This window comes from Nymphaea colorata, chromosome 7, assembly GCF_008831285.2.
Source record: "Nymphaea colorata isolate Beijing-Zhang1983 chromosome 7, ASM883128v2, whole genome shotgun sequence".
In the NCBI taxonomy this organism is placed as follows: domain Eukaryota; kingdom Viridiplantae; phylum Streptophyta; class Magnoliopsida; order Nymphaeales; family Nymphaeaceae; genus Nymphaea; species Nymphaea colorata.
In genome coordinates, this window is record NC_045144.1 from 5,762,222 (window position 1) to 5,779,617 (window position 17,396).

Below are 17,396 nucleotides of genomic sequence, written 5' to 3' on the forward strand. Positions count from 1 at the left end.
GTCATATGTGAGTGAATTAAGTCATTACGTCACCTAATACAAACTTAGGCATTAAGTATTTTTTTAAATTGCTTAACACACACACATTATATATATATATATATATATATATATATCAATTATAAGCAGTTATTCCACCAATTTTAAGCAATGAAAAAAATAGGAAATGCGAGTTTTCTACTTTCGTATAAATATAGTGATATTAATTCAAAATAGCTATTAAAATGTTAAAGAAAAGCTGTACAAAGTAAAATATATTTGACGCAGTGTTTTCGAAAAAGCATGGTCAGAGGTACGATATTTTTGTTTTTTAACGTTCTTTTTTAAGTATTGTGATTTTTCCACATTTTTTTTTATTTTTCTGTTTTCTTTATATTATTTTCCCAAAAAAAAATATGTAGCCTCGTGCAGGACATATACACACAACAACATACTATTTGGGTCAAAAAACAATAGCAAGTCTTGTCGATCAGTTTAAGTCTACATCAGCTTTAGTAAAACACAACAAAGACTACTGTGTTGCCATGGAGTCGTTTATTAGTTCAAGGTACGGATGGAACAACAATTTTTTTTTATGGACCACTAAACATATAATTAGAACACTAAATATATAGTTAACAAATTTTTAATTAGTCTAAGATAAGTAGGCCTTGTAGGGCTGACCTACGTAACTGGACTCAAGTCCACCTAACCCATTCTCTGAAATTTAAGATTTTAGAGTGAGTTTCGTGGAAGCATATGTCCTACAGAAACCCAATCAGCCCTTGAAGCAAGGACCCATGTCTTCCTCAACTTTCAGAAACTTCTCATGACCCAATAAGCAAAAACCAGACAAACTGAACCTGATATGGATCCTCTCATAGGGTCGGATTCTTAAGGCTTTTTTATCTAAACTATATTCCTAAAATGACTATGCTCAATTTTTTAAGATTAAACATTTTAGCTCCCATGAAAGTGATTCTTACTGTTAAGAAGATAAATTCTCATGAAAAAAGGGGAATGAAAGTAAACATGAGATTCAAGAAGAGCGGGTGCTTGCATATGAACGACTGTGAACATGCAGCACCTGATCAAATGCTGATCCTCAAGGGGAAGAGAAACTTCAAAAAAGGAGCAGCTCCTCCCCTTTTTGTCAGCCCCAGGTCTAGGACTGTTTTAGGTCTTGGGTAGTCTTAGGTTATTCTTTTCAACTCAAGAGTAATGTTTGTCATTGTTTGTAGGCAGCGCCCGGGTTTGGGACTGTTTCAGGTCCTAGGTAAACTTACGGTTATTCTTTTCAACTCGAGAGTAATGTTTGACAGTGTTTGCAGTGTAGAATAATAACGCCTATGAGAATGAATCAAATTAATGGCTGGGTTTTCATTGGCCTACCAGCTCAACCACCTAATGCTACATCCCTCGCAGTGATCCAACATAGCTCCTCAAGGTAATTTAAATACGGTTGACTAAGAAGTAAGGTATAAATATGGGAGTTCTGGCAACCCATGTAAATATGGGAGTTCTGGCAACCCATGTATGCCTCAGTATAAAAGTATAACCCAAGCAACCTATTATTCAAGGATGCCAATGGATTTTACTGGAATCAAATGTACCATTTGTTCATATTTTATTTAATGGATGTTCATGTGTTTAATACGAATTCATATTCAAATACAAACTATATCTGATTTTGAAGCTCACAATCTGAATCCAATCAAAAATTTTGGCTTTTATATTCGTATCTGAATTAGACCCAAGTCCAACCTTCAATTTCACTTTTGAATCTATCTTGGGTCTTCAAGGTAAACTTAAGGTGTGTGTATAGTACCAAGGATTTATAAATCTCAAGAAAATATAAACAAGTATGGTTACTCTTGTTGACTAGGCTAAGAATGGCCAAACGCAATAAAATTAACCAGGAGTTACTTTCCCTTACATTTTTGAATGGAGATGAATTTATGAGAATATATTTTGGTTATTTGTAAAGGAATGAATATACCAACAAGTGAAAGAGATCAAGGCCACATCTTTAGGTATTGTTGGGTTTGCAAAAGGACTATTTCATCCTACCACCCAACAAAGAAGTCCCCATTTTTTCCTTATACCTATTTGGTATCAAATCTGTTTTTGGTGTTGTAGGATGACGCTCCTGTTATGACATATAAACAAAAAGGTGCAAGTGAATGAATCAAAACCAAAATCCATTTGAAGAATAGTTCACAAGTGCAAAACGACTTGCCTTGAGGGGCATTGCTCAAACAGGCAAGCTTGGAGCATGTTATGTGGTGCATCTTCAGTTCGATTAGCAAGATGATATGTTTTTGTATTATAAGGGGGATGAGTCCTACATGCAAGTTGAAGTACGTGACAATGTTGCTATCTAGTATCGATGCAGTTCTAGACACTGGAGGCAAGAGGAAGGAAGTAGGCTTCAGTTGTCGCCCAGTTAGCAAGATTCATCCTTCTGTTCACCAAAAGCAGAGAATCACCTTACGAACTCACAAATTCTCTTCCATCGTTTTGAATTGTGATGAATTAAATTATGAAAATTCCCTCATCCATCATTGCATATGACACATTGTGTGGCATTTGTAGACTTGGTAGTTTTACTTCTTCGTTTTGCCTATCTTATGTTGTTTATTCAAGTAACATGTGTAGCCCTTCACCATAATCAAAAGGAAATAACATTAAACCTTGGATTCAATTACCCTTAGTAAATGTGCTTGAAAAACCATCATCAAACTATGGTTTAGTGAAATCAAGATGCTACACCCTTTTCCAATCACCCCCAAGAAAATTGACTCCTGAAATTTTGTCCAAGGAAAACTTATAGTTTCTCAATGTCTCCTTTGCTTAAGTGAGCAAAGAAAAACTTGTAGTTTCTCAATCTCTCTTTTCTTGGATAAGCAAGAGTATTTCGTCCAACTACTTTCTTATATCTCTCCTTTTGTTGGGTAAGCAAATTATTTCATTTGACTACCCAAGAAAAGAGCTGAATCCCCCACCTAACCTCTCATCGTCTTAAGATATAGGGTCTGCTTTTAGTGTCTCGAAGTGCCCCTTGCTATACTTTAACTTATGCATCAGTGACTCTTTTTTTAACAAAAAGAGTTGATAATACCTGAGAGATTCAAAAATGAGACTAGCTGCCTACCAGCCCACATCTCATCCATTGCACAAATCCCATCGAGGATTCCATCTCTCATTTTCAAACTTATTAAAAAGTCATCCTTTCATTTTTTTTTTTTAATTTGAAAACACCTGGAAATCCATGCTAAAGCATTGGCCTGACATAAAGGATTAAGTCGAGTGGATCCCCTCTAATGGAAGGAAAGTTATGTTTTGGACAGATCGATGATCTCAATCTAGGTACCCCCATATCTCTTAGTATATGTTTATCCTTATGCGAACATGGACCTTCACCAAATTATCACAAGCTATATATCAGTGGGTTGAGATGGTGCAATTGTTAGATTGGTTGATGGCAAACTTCAACAGACTCATCTGGTGGATTCCTTGAGAGAAGACCGTCTCTCATGGCATGGCAAGGAATTGTGTGATAACAAAAGGAAGAATTGTTGGGCGATGATGCATCCTCCATCACCTCTTCTTTTTGTGTAAATTTGCTGCTAACGCATGGAGTAAGGTGGTGGGGAAATTTAACTGGAAAAGGCTCCCGAATGTTAATATCATTCAAGAATTCAAAAGTGGTTTCCTACATCCTTCAAGAATGAGCCTGTTCCCCATGATGCAATTATTTCTCTAAAGAATGAGGCTGTTCATAATGATAAGATTTTTACTATCAAGAGTTTCACATCCTCAGTTTGGGCTGCTTGTACTGAAGCTATTCTTTCCATTTATTGGAAAGCTCAAACCAAGGAAGTGGAGTTATAGATAAAGCATGGGGTCATCACCTTCCCATTGTTCCCAGCCATCTCCCGGGGTCCTAACATTTATATGCTCAATGTTACCTTTGGGGAACGGGTGGTAGTTGGTGTCATGCACAACTGTGCCAAGCAATACAGAGAACGAGTCGAGCTGTACAAAAATAAGGAAGACCACCAAATGCCTGAAATGAGGATCCTAGAAGAGCTGCTTCAAACCTTTTGTGCTGATTTCATGGAGTTTGCTGTCATGACCAACAAAGTGGGCTGGAAGAAGCTTATCAAGCAAGCCCTAGAAGGTAAGAGCAATGTTTTACGCCAATTCCCTATGTTTTCATCAAGGATTTACAATGCCACCATGCTGGATGAGGATCTACCTTCTCACATATAGTTGACAAAATTTTGTTCCTATGTAAGTAGCTGTAATTTATGCTCAGTTTTTTCTGTTCCATGTAGTGTCATATATGCTTTTGGTTGGCACCTCCAGATTTTATTGTGCCAAAGTCCAGCTGAGCTATTTTGATTTTTTTTGTAAGTATTTTTTACAGCTCTGCTTTCAATAAAGGTTGGAAGGCCTAACCTTCCTGCCATCTGCATTGGAAAATGCCCGGGTGCTTTAGTTTGCTTTCTGCATCAGACTGTGTACCAGCAGTGCTCGTGTCCTATTAACGAAAAATTAAACACTTGACTATAGAGCCTACTACGTGTAACCACAACCTCAAGCTGAAACAATTGAATAGATGGAAGATTTCTTCCACTCATTTTTTCATTTTCATGAGCACTGGAAAAAGATACAGGAACGCTCCTTTGTTTGGTGAGCAGCTTTGAAGACACTTGACACAAGAAATTGACAATTTTTTAATGAATGCAAGCAGTAGGTGCAGCGCTCATTAGCAGCCACACCACTTCCTATCACCTGGCTCAAACTCATCTAAACGCTATGAAATTGCCTGAAACCGTTAAGCACCCATTCGATCTAATCCCCACCTTCACATGCTTTGAAGAGCTGGCAGGATTACGGAAAGAATGGCAAAACAAAAACGGCACGAGACAAAAGCTCTGTGGATGAATGGATGGCCACTCTCTCTGCAAAAGAGAGGCATCGTCCATGACTTTCCTTTCCAAGAGGAGGGCCTCTTTTATTGGTGCCATTTACAGCATAATCATAGCACCGAATATGCAAGCTGTGGATATAAAGGGCTTCTTCTTCCCTACCCTCGAGCATATTTCAATATGAGGGGACCCCTGGGTCCTCACTCCTGCCACCAGCAAAAGTTAGGCCTCTGTATAGCCATTCTTTCATATCAGCTTTGTGTTTTAGTTGTTCGAGGGTGGCCCCGCAGCCTTGGGCACACAGGAGAGCCTTTCCTCTAAATATCCTCATGACTGACCACTGTGCTGCTCCAAACAATGAAAATATCATTCGCCCAGATCCTTTCTTCCACCCTTTTTACCTGTCATTAGAAGCAAACTCACAATCAATAAAAACGCTTGGCTGCCACAAAAAGCACACACAGAGATTTAGTAATGGCTAGATCCGGAAGAACTGCAGGTTCTGACTCATTATAGGGATTAAACAGCGCTGTTCATGATTCAGCAGAAGCACCAATATCCATTCCAACAGGAACGTAGCTTGGTGGCCCTTAAATCTAACCCTGCTGGTCAAGCAGACTGGCATGCACAGACAATGTGGCAATATGTACTGGGAAAACCTTGCAAGAACACACCTAAAAAAAGCACATCCTTTCCAAAATTATTAAGAAAGATACTTAGTTTTTGGACTGTCAAAACAGAAACTAACTTCTGTCGATTAAACATATGCTATCACGAACTTAAGTGAGATAAAATGATGATGATAACCTTAATATCGACAAATTTTGTTTCCATTCATTGAACTCTTTAACAATACCCATCAATAAAAAAAGACGTAACCAAATCTAAGCAAGTTACTTTTTTTCTGTTCATGTCTAAATGAGTTAGATGAATGTTTTTTTTCAATGCCATAAATTACCTAACAGAAACCTAAATGCATTCAGAAAGTTGAGCCACTTTTACGGGACAAATAGTACTTTTTTTATTGATTTAACAATTAATTGAAAATGTATAAATCTTTTAAGTTAAACATAAAAAAAAATTTAGCTGTGTCCTCAGTAACATCGAAGAAGGTGAGTTTTTATTATTGATAAATCTTTAGGCATGTTTTAGCAAATTATTCTACTTTTAATGTGCATGTCTAAATTGTTGGTGATAACCTCTTGGCCAAACAAGCATTTTGGACATCCCCTTTGGGCCCTTAAATAGAGAGACCATTTTAACAGTAGCAGAGCCACCTTATACTCAAGATCAGCCCTTGTCCAGGCCGTGTATAAATTGGCTATTTAAAAAAAGACTATGGTGGACTGTCCGCTTAACATTATTGAGTGCCCCCTTAAACTATTTTTATTCAGTTTCTTTTACCATTCCGAATTGGAAAGTGAAATCATGCCTCATATTAGAAGTTTGTACACAAGAAAATGTGTATATTTTAATTTACTTTCTCTTCAGAAAATGGTAGCATACATAGAACAGTTCTTAGTTTAGATCCACCCTTTGATTAAAAATTCACTTTATAGCAGTGTTTCAATTTTTTTTTTTTTAACTTCTTAGTAATAAATAAAGAATACGTAGTACTTCTTTATAAACCTATCGCTTTAACTTAGCACAAATAACAAAAAGTTATCATAAAAGGTTTAAAAAACTTATATTTACTTTATATGTTATTTAATTAACTTTAGAAGTTCGAAATGTAATAATAAAATTATAAATAAAGTTGTTAGTTTGAAAATTGGATTGCTTATACTTCCATTTGAAATAAACTCAATAAGAACAAAGACTTGCAGTATTCCTTTCAACAGTATTATAAAACTGGCCTGAAATGGGAAGCTTGGAAGCCGATCAGTTTTACAACAGTACCGAAAAAAATCAGCCTGAATTAAATTGGCAACAAACCAATTTGGTTCATTAGCCCATTTTTATTTTTACTTATATTTTACATTTATTTTTTTTAAATGGATATAACAATTTCTTTGCTTATTCACAATCAATTCTGATGAATCACTGAATCAGTCAACAGTCTGGCTGATTCAATTCCAATTTTCACAAGATTGCCTTTGAACAAGCTTTGAAAAATATGCCAATAAGTATGCATTTTAGAACATATAAAATATACAAAGTACTAATATTTTTAGATCCAAGGGAGTAACAAAACAAAACAGAATAGCAGCAGATTAGAGATCCAAGAAGAAGACCTCATTTAAGATCTCAGGTCGACCAAAGTTTTTTTCTGTTGAGGGGGTGGGTGGTGGGGTGGGGAAGGTGCGCAGGTGGCGCTTCTGACATGGATCTGAAGCAACTTGCCACCCGGTTACCATCTCTCTCTCTCTCTCTCTCTGTGACACCCACACTCTTTCCTGCTAGAAAGAAGAGGGCTTGAAGACCTCTCCAGCCTGAATAGAGGGCTTTGAAGCCCTCATATCTGGCCGCAGGTTGAGGGAGAAAGAAAGCCATGGTTGCTTCTTCTCCAACGAGAGAGCCTGGCAACACCCTTGACCATAGCAGTCGAGGACAGTGAGACAAAATAAACCCTGGAATATGGCAGTCGAGGACAGTGAGACAGAATAAGCCCTGGAACATGGCAGTCGAGGACTCCACTAGAGAATGAAAGAGAGAGATCCAAGGGTAGATTAAAATGTTAACGGACATGGTCAAAATTTGACCCACAGATCTGAAAACCTCAGAGCTTAGATCCGAGGCTACCAAACACACCCTTAGTGAATATTTAGGAATCTTTTATGTGTGTGTTGTGATGAAGTATCAGAATTTTTTAATTTATCAGTTGATAGAATACAAACTTATATTATTCTTCTAGTTTAAAATTGAATGCCTTGCAATTTGATTGCAAGTTTCTGCACCTTTGAATGACACTTCTGGCTTTGTCAGTGCCACCATATATAATTTCCTAATTGCCACAACAGTTATATTTGTCACAATTCAAGTCCAATTCAGATGCGAATATAAAGGGATAATCGTCTCCATTTACCTCTTTGGAACCATGACCGCCTGACTGCTTGACGAATGTGGCGCTCATGTTTTTCAAGGAATTCATCAACTTTTGATGAATGAGAAAGTATAGGCCCTGAGAAATCAACTTTGTTGTCTTCATCTTGGAAACCATGATAATTCTGTTTAGCAATCATAAACAAGTGAAATTAGAAAGGAAAATTAAAAGTTGACTGTGATTGTTAAACAGATAAGATGGAGATCCTTACCAAGATATGCGGCTTAAATGCCATTTGCTCGTTCTGGCTAAGAGTAGAAGAAAAATCCTGAGAGTGATATGCTTCAGAAGCATCAAAGGAATCAGTAAGACCAAAGTTCCCTCTTCGTTGCATGATTCCCTGCTTAGCTACACTCTGTTCCTTCGTATTTCCATTAGCTTGGTCTTTCAGTCCTGAGGAGTCTATGCGTCTCAGGGCAGAGGATGAATCTGAAGAAACAGAGCTGAGTGCCCTAGATTTTGATCTCCTATGTGATCTCAGTGGAGCAGCAGTGTCTTCTTTCCTTCTCTTTGCCCATGCAAAACCAGTAGATCCAGAAACAGGCAAAGGGCCTGAAAAGGGAATGTCTTCTTGGGAATCATTCTTCCTGTGACAAACCTCTTCAGGGAGATCAATTGTTGACTTTAACAGATTGATGCCAGAATTGACATTTCCCTTATCAATATTGACCTTTCTGCTATTTCCACTGTGGAGCCCATTAAGGCCATCCTTTACACCCTAAAGATTAAAAGCAACGATTAACAAATCTGACATGGTATGCTTGAAATGATAGAAAGGTGTCAGGTATTTGAGAAGCTGTTACCTGAGATTCTGGGGCAAATCTGTTAATGCTGTCTGAAACTTTGGCAACTCTTGCAGCCCTCCTTGTACCATCAGAACCACGGGTTCCCTTTCCCATGGTCCTTTTCCTGAAAACAAAATACCAAGAAAAATACAGCATCACTACTGGAAGAGGCTTCATGATTGAACAATAAACATTAGTAAAGCTGCTTGGCAGACATATAAATGTCATTCATTAAAAGAAGAAAAACATTATCAATCCTCCATCTTGAGGTAATACATTTTGGATCAATTTGGTGACCATGTAAGAAAACCAAAGAAAAGTTCCTTTAGGATTTAGCTTGAGTAAATTGATAATAGAAGTAGTGAGACAGAAAGGCCTATAGCCACGTGGATTAGAAAGCCAATATAATCAATGCATCTTTCTTTGCAGCATCATAATAACAAGCCTCCTAGCTTTCATAAAACTTGTTCAGAATCTATGACATGAAAGTGCAACTTTTCAGTAGAAATTCTTCGAAAGAAAGAAAACTATTCAACAAAATTGTCACTTGAGAATATGTCTAATAAGGTTAAAAAGTTCAACATCACAACCATGAAAAAGTATATGAAAAAGATAAAATGTGTAAATGGTTTTCACCTCCGTGCATCATCTTCCCGAACTTTAGCATCAATCTCTTTATTTGGTGGGTACTTCGGCAAGCTGGATGGGTCACAGGCATAAGGTTTTGTCCTGAAGTACTGCTTGAATTCCCAAAAAAAATGCAATTGATAAAAGCAATATTTAGATTAGCACAAAAATGCTGCTATGGACATCACAGATAAAATCATGATCCAGTAATTAAAGTCCAAAAAAATGCAACTAAGTCATTCTCTGGAAGAGTTACTTCAGCTTCTTCAGTAGTTCAACAATTATGGTCTAAATAAGCATGTGATGCAAACTTATAAAAAAGGATGCAGTTAAGCAAGCACTTCAACATAAGAATCAAGGCAAAAAATTTTATTGAAGTTTTTACAAGATTGTCTTTCTAGCACATATTTTGACAATGCAGATCCCTAATCTTTTTTGTATAGAGTTTTTCATATTTTCTATAATACCTGGTTGGTAAAAGATAAAAAGGACGTTATACTTTCTAACAAGTAATCCTGTGTGCAAAACTATAAAACATGGACTCTTTAAGGAGGTGCTGCATGCACACCGTCTACTGCTGCTTCTTCAACTCACCATGTTCAACTATCGGCTAAGATAAGTGCAGTTGGGTCATCCATTACATATATGCATATTAGGCTTAACCTTGGTTCAAGCTTGATGTTGTTGAATCATAACTTCATAGATTTATTAATTTAGTATCATAAACATTTTCTTTTTTTTGCTTTCCTATGTATGGCTTCTCAGCTATATACATACACCATGCACTCACATCCAAGTTTTCTGAAATTGCTTCATATGCACAACTAAACCCATGTGACAGGTGAACAAGAGGACTGAAGTAATAGGAGGCCAAAGACTACAGATGGTGATAACACAGAAAGCGCCCGCTTGGTTCTGACTGATGTCTTACATACAAAAAAAGTGGATCAAATCACCAATAAAAAGCAAATGAATCCAGCTAAAAAGCCAGGAAGGCAAAACCAGTCCAATGCCAACAAGAAAAAATAGTACATCAATGCCAAAGGACAAGAGATCAAAAAGAGGTTCCACTAAGATCACAAGGAGGGAAAAGTCAAGGCAAATCCTACTCTAAGGCCAATTACACATTGACAAGGCCTGTCTTGCGGCTTGCAAAGCTCAAAAGGGCCCTCCATTTAAGATAAGCGCTCACACTGACCAAATAATCCAAAATATGGGAATTTGAGGGTTGGTAATCCACTTGTTAATATGAGCTCCAGCCATTTCCAGTGCCATTACTGGGAGTGACTAATCGAAGGTATTCATGGCTGAATACTATCTTCGTCCATTACTGTCATGATGATGGAAGAGATCGCAAGTACATGGGTTGGAAATGAAGCAGGAAAGGCATTTATGTATTTCTTCAATGAGTCAGGGTGCCCTTAGTTCCATAAGGTTAAGGCTAATCCAAACTTGATGAGGGTCTCAATGCCATATTAAATCTACATGAAGATGGATTAAAATAATAGCAGATTAAAAGAATAATCAAAATGTGAATCTTGAATAAGTTAATACAAGATTGAGGCTCAGATAACATTCAGTTTAGATAATACGAGAAGTTAATTCTAGTTTCTGTGGCACCTTTGCTAAGTCAAACCTAGTAGAAAGCCCTAGATTGAGAAAATATATGAAGCTGCAGGAAGACGAACAAAGAAAATGGGTTCTCTATGCTGTAAACGTAGATATGCTCTCAGAGCTAAGGAGAACAGAAAGAGATAGATGGGATGAATGGTCCTAGGGCCCAAATATAGGAGAGTATTCTTGTGCGCCGTGTGTGCCAAATTGAGAGGGTTTGCTCGCCAGACAAAGTAGGACAGATATGCTACATGTTGATAACAAAAGAATGCCCATCCTAAGATTTTACAGGCCATTATTGGGGCTCTCCCTGACGAGCAGAAAACCTTTTTTTTTCGAAAGCTATAGAGAAAGTTGAAGTAGAATCAGAAAAACATATGGAGAAAGTTGAAGTGGAATCAGAAGAAAATAGACCACCTGCAAAACCACTAGCTTCTGGTTTTGGCTCACTGCCAAATGTACTGCTCAAATATTTTGCCTCATGTAAAAGAAAATTAAACATCAGAGAATCTCAGCTCAATAGTCCCATGGAAGTTAAAACGCAATAGAGAGTGTATAAGTAATGATAGACACTCACTACACCAAAGGTAATTTGCAGGAAGAGTGTCCAAACTAACTTGTAAATATGTACCTTTGGATTACACAAGCTTATTCTAGTTTTAATGAGTAGAGTTCATGCAGGTTCGACCCAAATCATTAAATTGCCTGAGCTGAAATACCTGAGCTACCAGCTTGAATTTGACTTGTTTAACAAATCAGTTGAGTTTGAGCGAAGTTCATACAGCTCAAGCCAAGTTGATATTAGTCAAGCTCAAGCTCGTTGACTTGTTTTTCAGCTGTATGCATAGAAATCCCAATCCCAAGAATATCACCATTGAAGCTTGGCATTTGAAAATTCTTAGAAAGTTTACAGGCTAAACAGTCTAAATAAGGAAAAATAAGATAGGACAAAACTGCTGCCTTCTCAATGTTGCATTAATCTTATTTTTTGCCACAAGAATCTGGCTAGGTATCATCATAAGTCAGCCCCTCAACCAAATATCCATGTCGCATTAGAAAGTAAGCTTCTAATGAGAAAATGTAGAACATCTATGACTAAAAAAGCAACAGAAAGTAAAGAAATGGAAACATATGCTTTACCTCTGATGCTAGTGCAGTGGAAGCAGTGCCACGTTTGTAAGGCTCAACTGAAAGAAGAGTTTTTATCAAACTTATAGCAGACTCCGGGATATCTTTGAGGGTGTCTTGAAGGCAACCTTCATAAGGCTGCTGGGGCTTGAATATAGTTGCATGGGGTAGTTTGGACTTTCTCCAATATTCATCAGAAGGTGAGCCACATAGTTTAAAGATTTTGTGAAGTTGCTCTACCTGCAACCAAGAAAAAAACAGAGCTTATTAAATTTAGTTGTTAAAATTAGCTACGGCAAGTAGCTAGAGATTGTTGCATTCATCTTTACATACTTTAAAAAAGATGATGAGTCCCACTTTCGCGAACATCACAATCATGCATCTTGGTGTACAAGCAGCTTGTGATAATAATAATAATAACAGTAATGACAATGATGATAATAATAATAGTAAATTAGTAATAATAATAATAGAGAAATTTTCAGAGAAAGGAAAAGATTTTCCATATGATTAATGCCTTCTAGCATGAAACTGACATAGTCAACTCTAGAACTGGATTTTACAGCTATCAACTAATGAAGAGAATACTTGCAATAATGAGGAAGATCATAATCTGCTAGCAACCATTCGCATCATATTAAGCCCTTATGTTCAGAAAATTATATGCTAGAACCGTGTGAAATAAGAAACAACACGAACAGGAGAACTGAACCACACTCAGATTCAGACTCTGAACAATAATGTCTAGAAGTCAAAAGGATGAACCAAAAGTAAAAAGCAGCTTTATTCAATTAGAAAAATGACTGAAGAAAGAAATAAGTATTGATAAAAATGAAAATAGTAAAACTAAAAAAAGAAAATTCAACCAAAATATGAAAAGAATATAGAATACTAGAAATAACAGATTACCTCAGTTCTTCCTTGTAGAATAGGTCTGCCAATAAGCATTTCTGCAAAAACACAACCTACACTCCACAGGTCCACGGTTGCTCCATAATTTGTAGAACCTAGCAACAGTTCTGGAGGGCGATACCAAAGAGTCACCACACGGCTGGTTAATGGATGCCTCTGGTTTGGACTATAGTTATTTGCCAGACCAAAATCAGCTATTTTCAGAGTTCCTTCATTGTTAACTAGAAGATTTGCACCTTTGATGTCACGGTGCATGATCCCATGAGAATGGCAGTGTTCAAGCCCAGATAGTAATTGGTTCATGTAGCATTTAACCTGTGATACAAGGAAGTCCATCCATTCAACTTTATTGACTTGCATGGATGCTTGAAGCTGTCTATTTACTTATAGCATGTTGTACTGATTTAGTTATTACAACTAAAAAGAAAAGCTAAATAGTAATACCTTTTAACATCAACTGACCTGCGATTCACTGAAACTGATAGTAGGGCATGATGACAAGCCAGCAAGATCATGCTCCATATATTCAAATACCAGATACAAGCTACAGGATAAACGAGAAGTGATCAAACCTTCCAACTTAATAATATTTGGATGGTCAAGCTTGCGCAAGATCTGAATTTCACGTGCCATAAACCTCACACTCTCAGGCTCAAAATTGTCAAAACGAACTTTTTTCAAAGCAACTGTCCTCCCAGTCTCAAGATCACGGGCTCTGAATACACTGCTGTAAGTACCTTGGCCCACCTATAAAGAATTTAAGTAACTGAAGGATTAAGAAAATGCAAGATCACATTTAACAAAAAAGAGAACTGTATAAATAAATAATGCTCGGAAATGGAATAATCACGAAAGGAATGACGTTTTACCCAATCAAGAGAATAAGCAATCACCAGTGTAATTACAATTTCAGCAGTAAATATCTGATTTGACAACTTGCCAAGATTCAAGGAACCCTTTCCAAGAGAAGACAATGTAACTGGAATACAAGCAAAGGCCCATGTGAGGACCCCAAGATTGACAATTTTTGTGATTAACCAACGATGAGCTGATCTTAGCATTTGCATGAAACAAGGCAGCAGCTTCACCGAAGGTGTTCCATATGAAGTCGTGGAAGAACAATCTAGCACTTAAATTTGGACATACTGGGCATATGTACCTTTACATAGCTAAGGCTCATGTTTTGTATATGAGCTTATAAAGTCTGTATCGATGCTACAGACCGCAACAAAGCTGTGTTGGTATTAAAACGATTGTGAAGATGTGGACCAATTAGAACTCCGAAAATGGTACTCTATCTAGTAAATTTGACAAATTTTGTATGGCACAGGAAAAACAAAGGACAAATTTAAAAGAACAAGAGGCCAAACATAATTGCTTTCCATAAAAGGTTCAAAAAAGGCTTCTCATCTATGCCCATGTCTACTGCTTCCTTTTTTACTCAACCTCCTCACCAACCTTTAGTCTCCGGATAAACAACCAGTAAGAGTAGCTGGCTTTTTAGCTAAGCTATAAATTAGTTCATTTCCCATGAAAAAGGACTATTCCAAGCCTGAGTTTAATATCTGAGTACCCACCAAGAAGTTGATCCAAGATTGACAATATAAATTGGAAAACCGGAAGGTGACTGGTCCTTGTTCCATGAATCACTAACCGTATATATATATATATATATATATATATGAAGAGAGAGAGGGAAAGAGAGAGAAAGAGAGACTTGCTGCAAGAAATTGGAATGAATTACCTTCTCGAGTTTCTCAAAGGAATCAGCCTTCAGTGGGACCCACCCCTGGATAGCCTCGCCGGCGACGGCGCTGAGCCAGGCGGGCCAGCCCGCTGCTACCTGCTCGCCCTCCACGTACCTAGTGAGGTTCCCGAGCCGGAAGCTGACGGACTGGTTTGAGCGGGTGGAGGTGTTGCCAATGGGGTCGATCACCACGGAACTCGAGGCTGCGCTCCTCCCGGACTCTTCCCCGATGCCACCAACCCCCACTGCCCGCGGATCTGGCCCCTCGAACCAGTTTTTGCTCTGCTTTTTCTTCTTCTTACCATTCTTCTTCTTTACGTCGTCCTCCCCAGACTCCTCCCTGCCGCTACCCCTGTTCTGGCTCCGATTTCTGAGGGAGGACGACCTGGAGGCCAGTATCCCCGAGGACGATCCCTGGCTCCTGAACGCGCCTGAAAAATCCCATGCAGGCGTCACCGATACCGTCTGCTTCGACGCTATGCAACCCATCTCCTAGACTCCTTCTCTCTCTCTCTCTCTCTCCCTCTCTCTCTCTTATGTTAAAGAAGACCAACGAGATGGCATCCGTGAAGAAAACCAACCAATTTTGAACTTTAATCGCTTCACCAATTACGAGAAGAAGAGGACGTGACAACACGCGGCTGCACGGAGAAAACTGGGGCTCGAAATTTCTCTATCGTTAGAAGAAATTCGAGACAGAGAATCACACAGATGGAGAAAGGAAGAAAGACAGAGCCTTAAACAAAGGGAGCCGTCGGATCTCGGATCTAAGCGATCTGCCCACCACCACCAGCAGCTGTAGGACAGGAATGACGAAGTGCGGAGGGAAGGAAATTGTCAATGGGGGGAAGAAAAGGAGGAGGAGGAATTTAAGGGAAGGGAAAGAGAGAAGAAACGCGGAGGATGTTACAGGGTGGTGATGGTAGGCGGGCTCCACCTCTCCCCTCACTTTCACAGGGAGAGGCGAGAGGGTGAAGAGAGAAAGGAAGAGAGAGAGGATGGAGAGAAAGAGAGAGAGAGAGAGAGAGAGAGAGACTATCTGCTGTGGCGGGCAGGGAAACAAACTGCCCGAAATTAGCGCAACGACTACTGGAGCAGTAGCCCGAGCCGATCCGCTGTGATCCTCCTCCTCGCAGTTATCCCCTCGAGGCGTCGGTTCAGGACGCACCAACCCTCGTGAGGGGCCTGCTAGAATAGACTGCTACGGCCACTTCTACCCTCCCCTCGGACGCACCTGTACCTGCCCCCCATTGATGATGCTGCTCCCCCACCGGCCCCTTCTCTCTCTCTCTCCAACTGTTTGAGGGGGTGCAGTCTGCCCCCTAAAGATTCCTACAAAATTGCAATGTTTTTTTCTCTTTCTAAAGTATACCCACAAAATGGTGATGTTTGCTTTCTCCCTCTCTCTCATCCATTGTCCTTTTTTTTCTAAAGAAGACCTGTGATTTTCATCGGAATGGGTAGCTGTTCTTGGTATCGACAGCGGCAGCTAACGCTTGGTTTACGCGGAAATGAAAATGGCAGCCAACAAGATTGTCTTCGAGAACGTTACGAAAAAAATGAAAGAGCAACTATTCAGACAAATTAAAATAGCACAAACAGACAAATTGTTGAATCCTTTGACAACCAACGTGCTCCATAATCCCTTCACGGTTCGCCCACTGAAGCCCCACGGGAGAAGTAAACGCCACCCGCCGCCGGCGACCAGGGCCGGGTTCGACTTTGCCCGTTGGTCTTACACGTCAATGAGTCTCAGGCAAATGAGATTCTGCAGTAAGGAACTGCATTGAAGGGACATGGAGGCTTAGTTATGGCCTCAAGAGAGAGAGAGAGGAAATCTACTCTTCAGAGTGATTTTCTTTTGACAAAAATTAAGGATAGATACTATTTTCTCTTTATTGAAGGTATTAATGTTTTTCGTCACCCAATGCTTATGAGCTTCCAGTTAGTTTATAAATATATCTATTCACCTTGCTTCTTATTAACTTCATGTCTCCAGTTTCATTGTTATGGGTTTTGAGTCAATATATCCGATTTAAATTGGATATCCGACGGATTCGATAAGAAAAAATTAAACATGGAAAAAAATTTTAATATTTGATTAAGAAATCAGATTGGATTCAGATTTAATAAATGACATCCGATCATATTCAGATATACATAAATATTCTGTCGGATTTAGCTACGAATTTGGATCAGATTCATTTTTAAACAAATATCTTATATTTAATTCTATTAAATTTTAAAAATTGGCAAAATCCGGTTCAAATTCAGATCCAGATACAAAATAAAATTTGGATTCGAATGGTAAAATCTAATTTCGGGTTCGGATATGATTTTTTTATTTGAATTCAAATCCAAATATGTGAATATCCAAGAAAGCGAATATGAGTAAGGATACATCTGATCCGTTGACATCCCTAATTCTGCCTCCTGTGCTTTATAGAGATAGAGCGCGACATCAAATTGAAGGTGCATTGACTCTATCCCAAACACCAAAGCAGCCTTAAACTCGAAAGACAATGGAAAAAAGAGAGCATTTGGCACTCTTCAAAAAAAAAAAAAAAGTTTACGCATTGTGTGCTCTTTATATCATGTGAGATAACATAATGTGCAAACCAACA

At 38.5% G+C, this 17,396-nt stretch overlaps 1 protein-coding gene across 2 annotated transcripts in view; it reads right to left on the bottom strand.

The window, feature by feature from the left end:
• The window catches only part of LOC116257765 (protein IMPAIRED IN BABA-INDUCED STERILITY 1-like), a 96,568-nt gene extending 80,534 nt beyond the window's left edge, over positions 1-16,034 (bottom strand). The window contains exons 1-9 of one of the 2 annotated variants that reach the window (XM_031634741.2): positions 14,770-16,030; positions 13,488-13,772; positions 13,023-13,340; positions 12,126-12,353; positions 9,381-9,481; positions 8,763-8,868; positions 8,171-8,677; positions 7,942-8,083; positions 4,596-5,317 (exon numbers count right to left, since the gene is read on the bottom strand). In XM_031634741.2, the coding sequence (XP_031490601.1) occupies positions 5,283-5,317; positions 7,942-8,083; positions 8,171-8,677; positions 8,763-8,868; positions 9,381-9,481; positions 12,126-12,353; positions 13,023-13,340; positions 13,488-13,772; positions 14,770-15,261 (2,214 nt within the window). In that variant the 5' untranslated portion in view covers positions 15,262-16,030 and the 3' untranslated portion in view covers positions 4,596-5,282. Of the gene's footprint in view, positions 1-4,595; positions 5,318-7,941; positions 8,084-8,170; positions 8,678-8,762; positions 8,869-9,380; positions 9,482-12,125; positions 12,354-13,022; positions 13,341-13,487; positions 13,773-14,769 lie in introns of those variants that run through there. The other variant, XM_050078685.1, reaches the window with a different exon arrangement.
• Between the last annotated feature and the right edge of the window lie 1,362 nt (positions 16,035-17,396).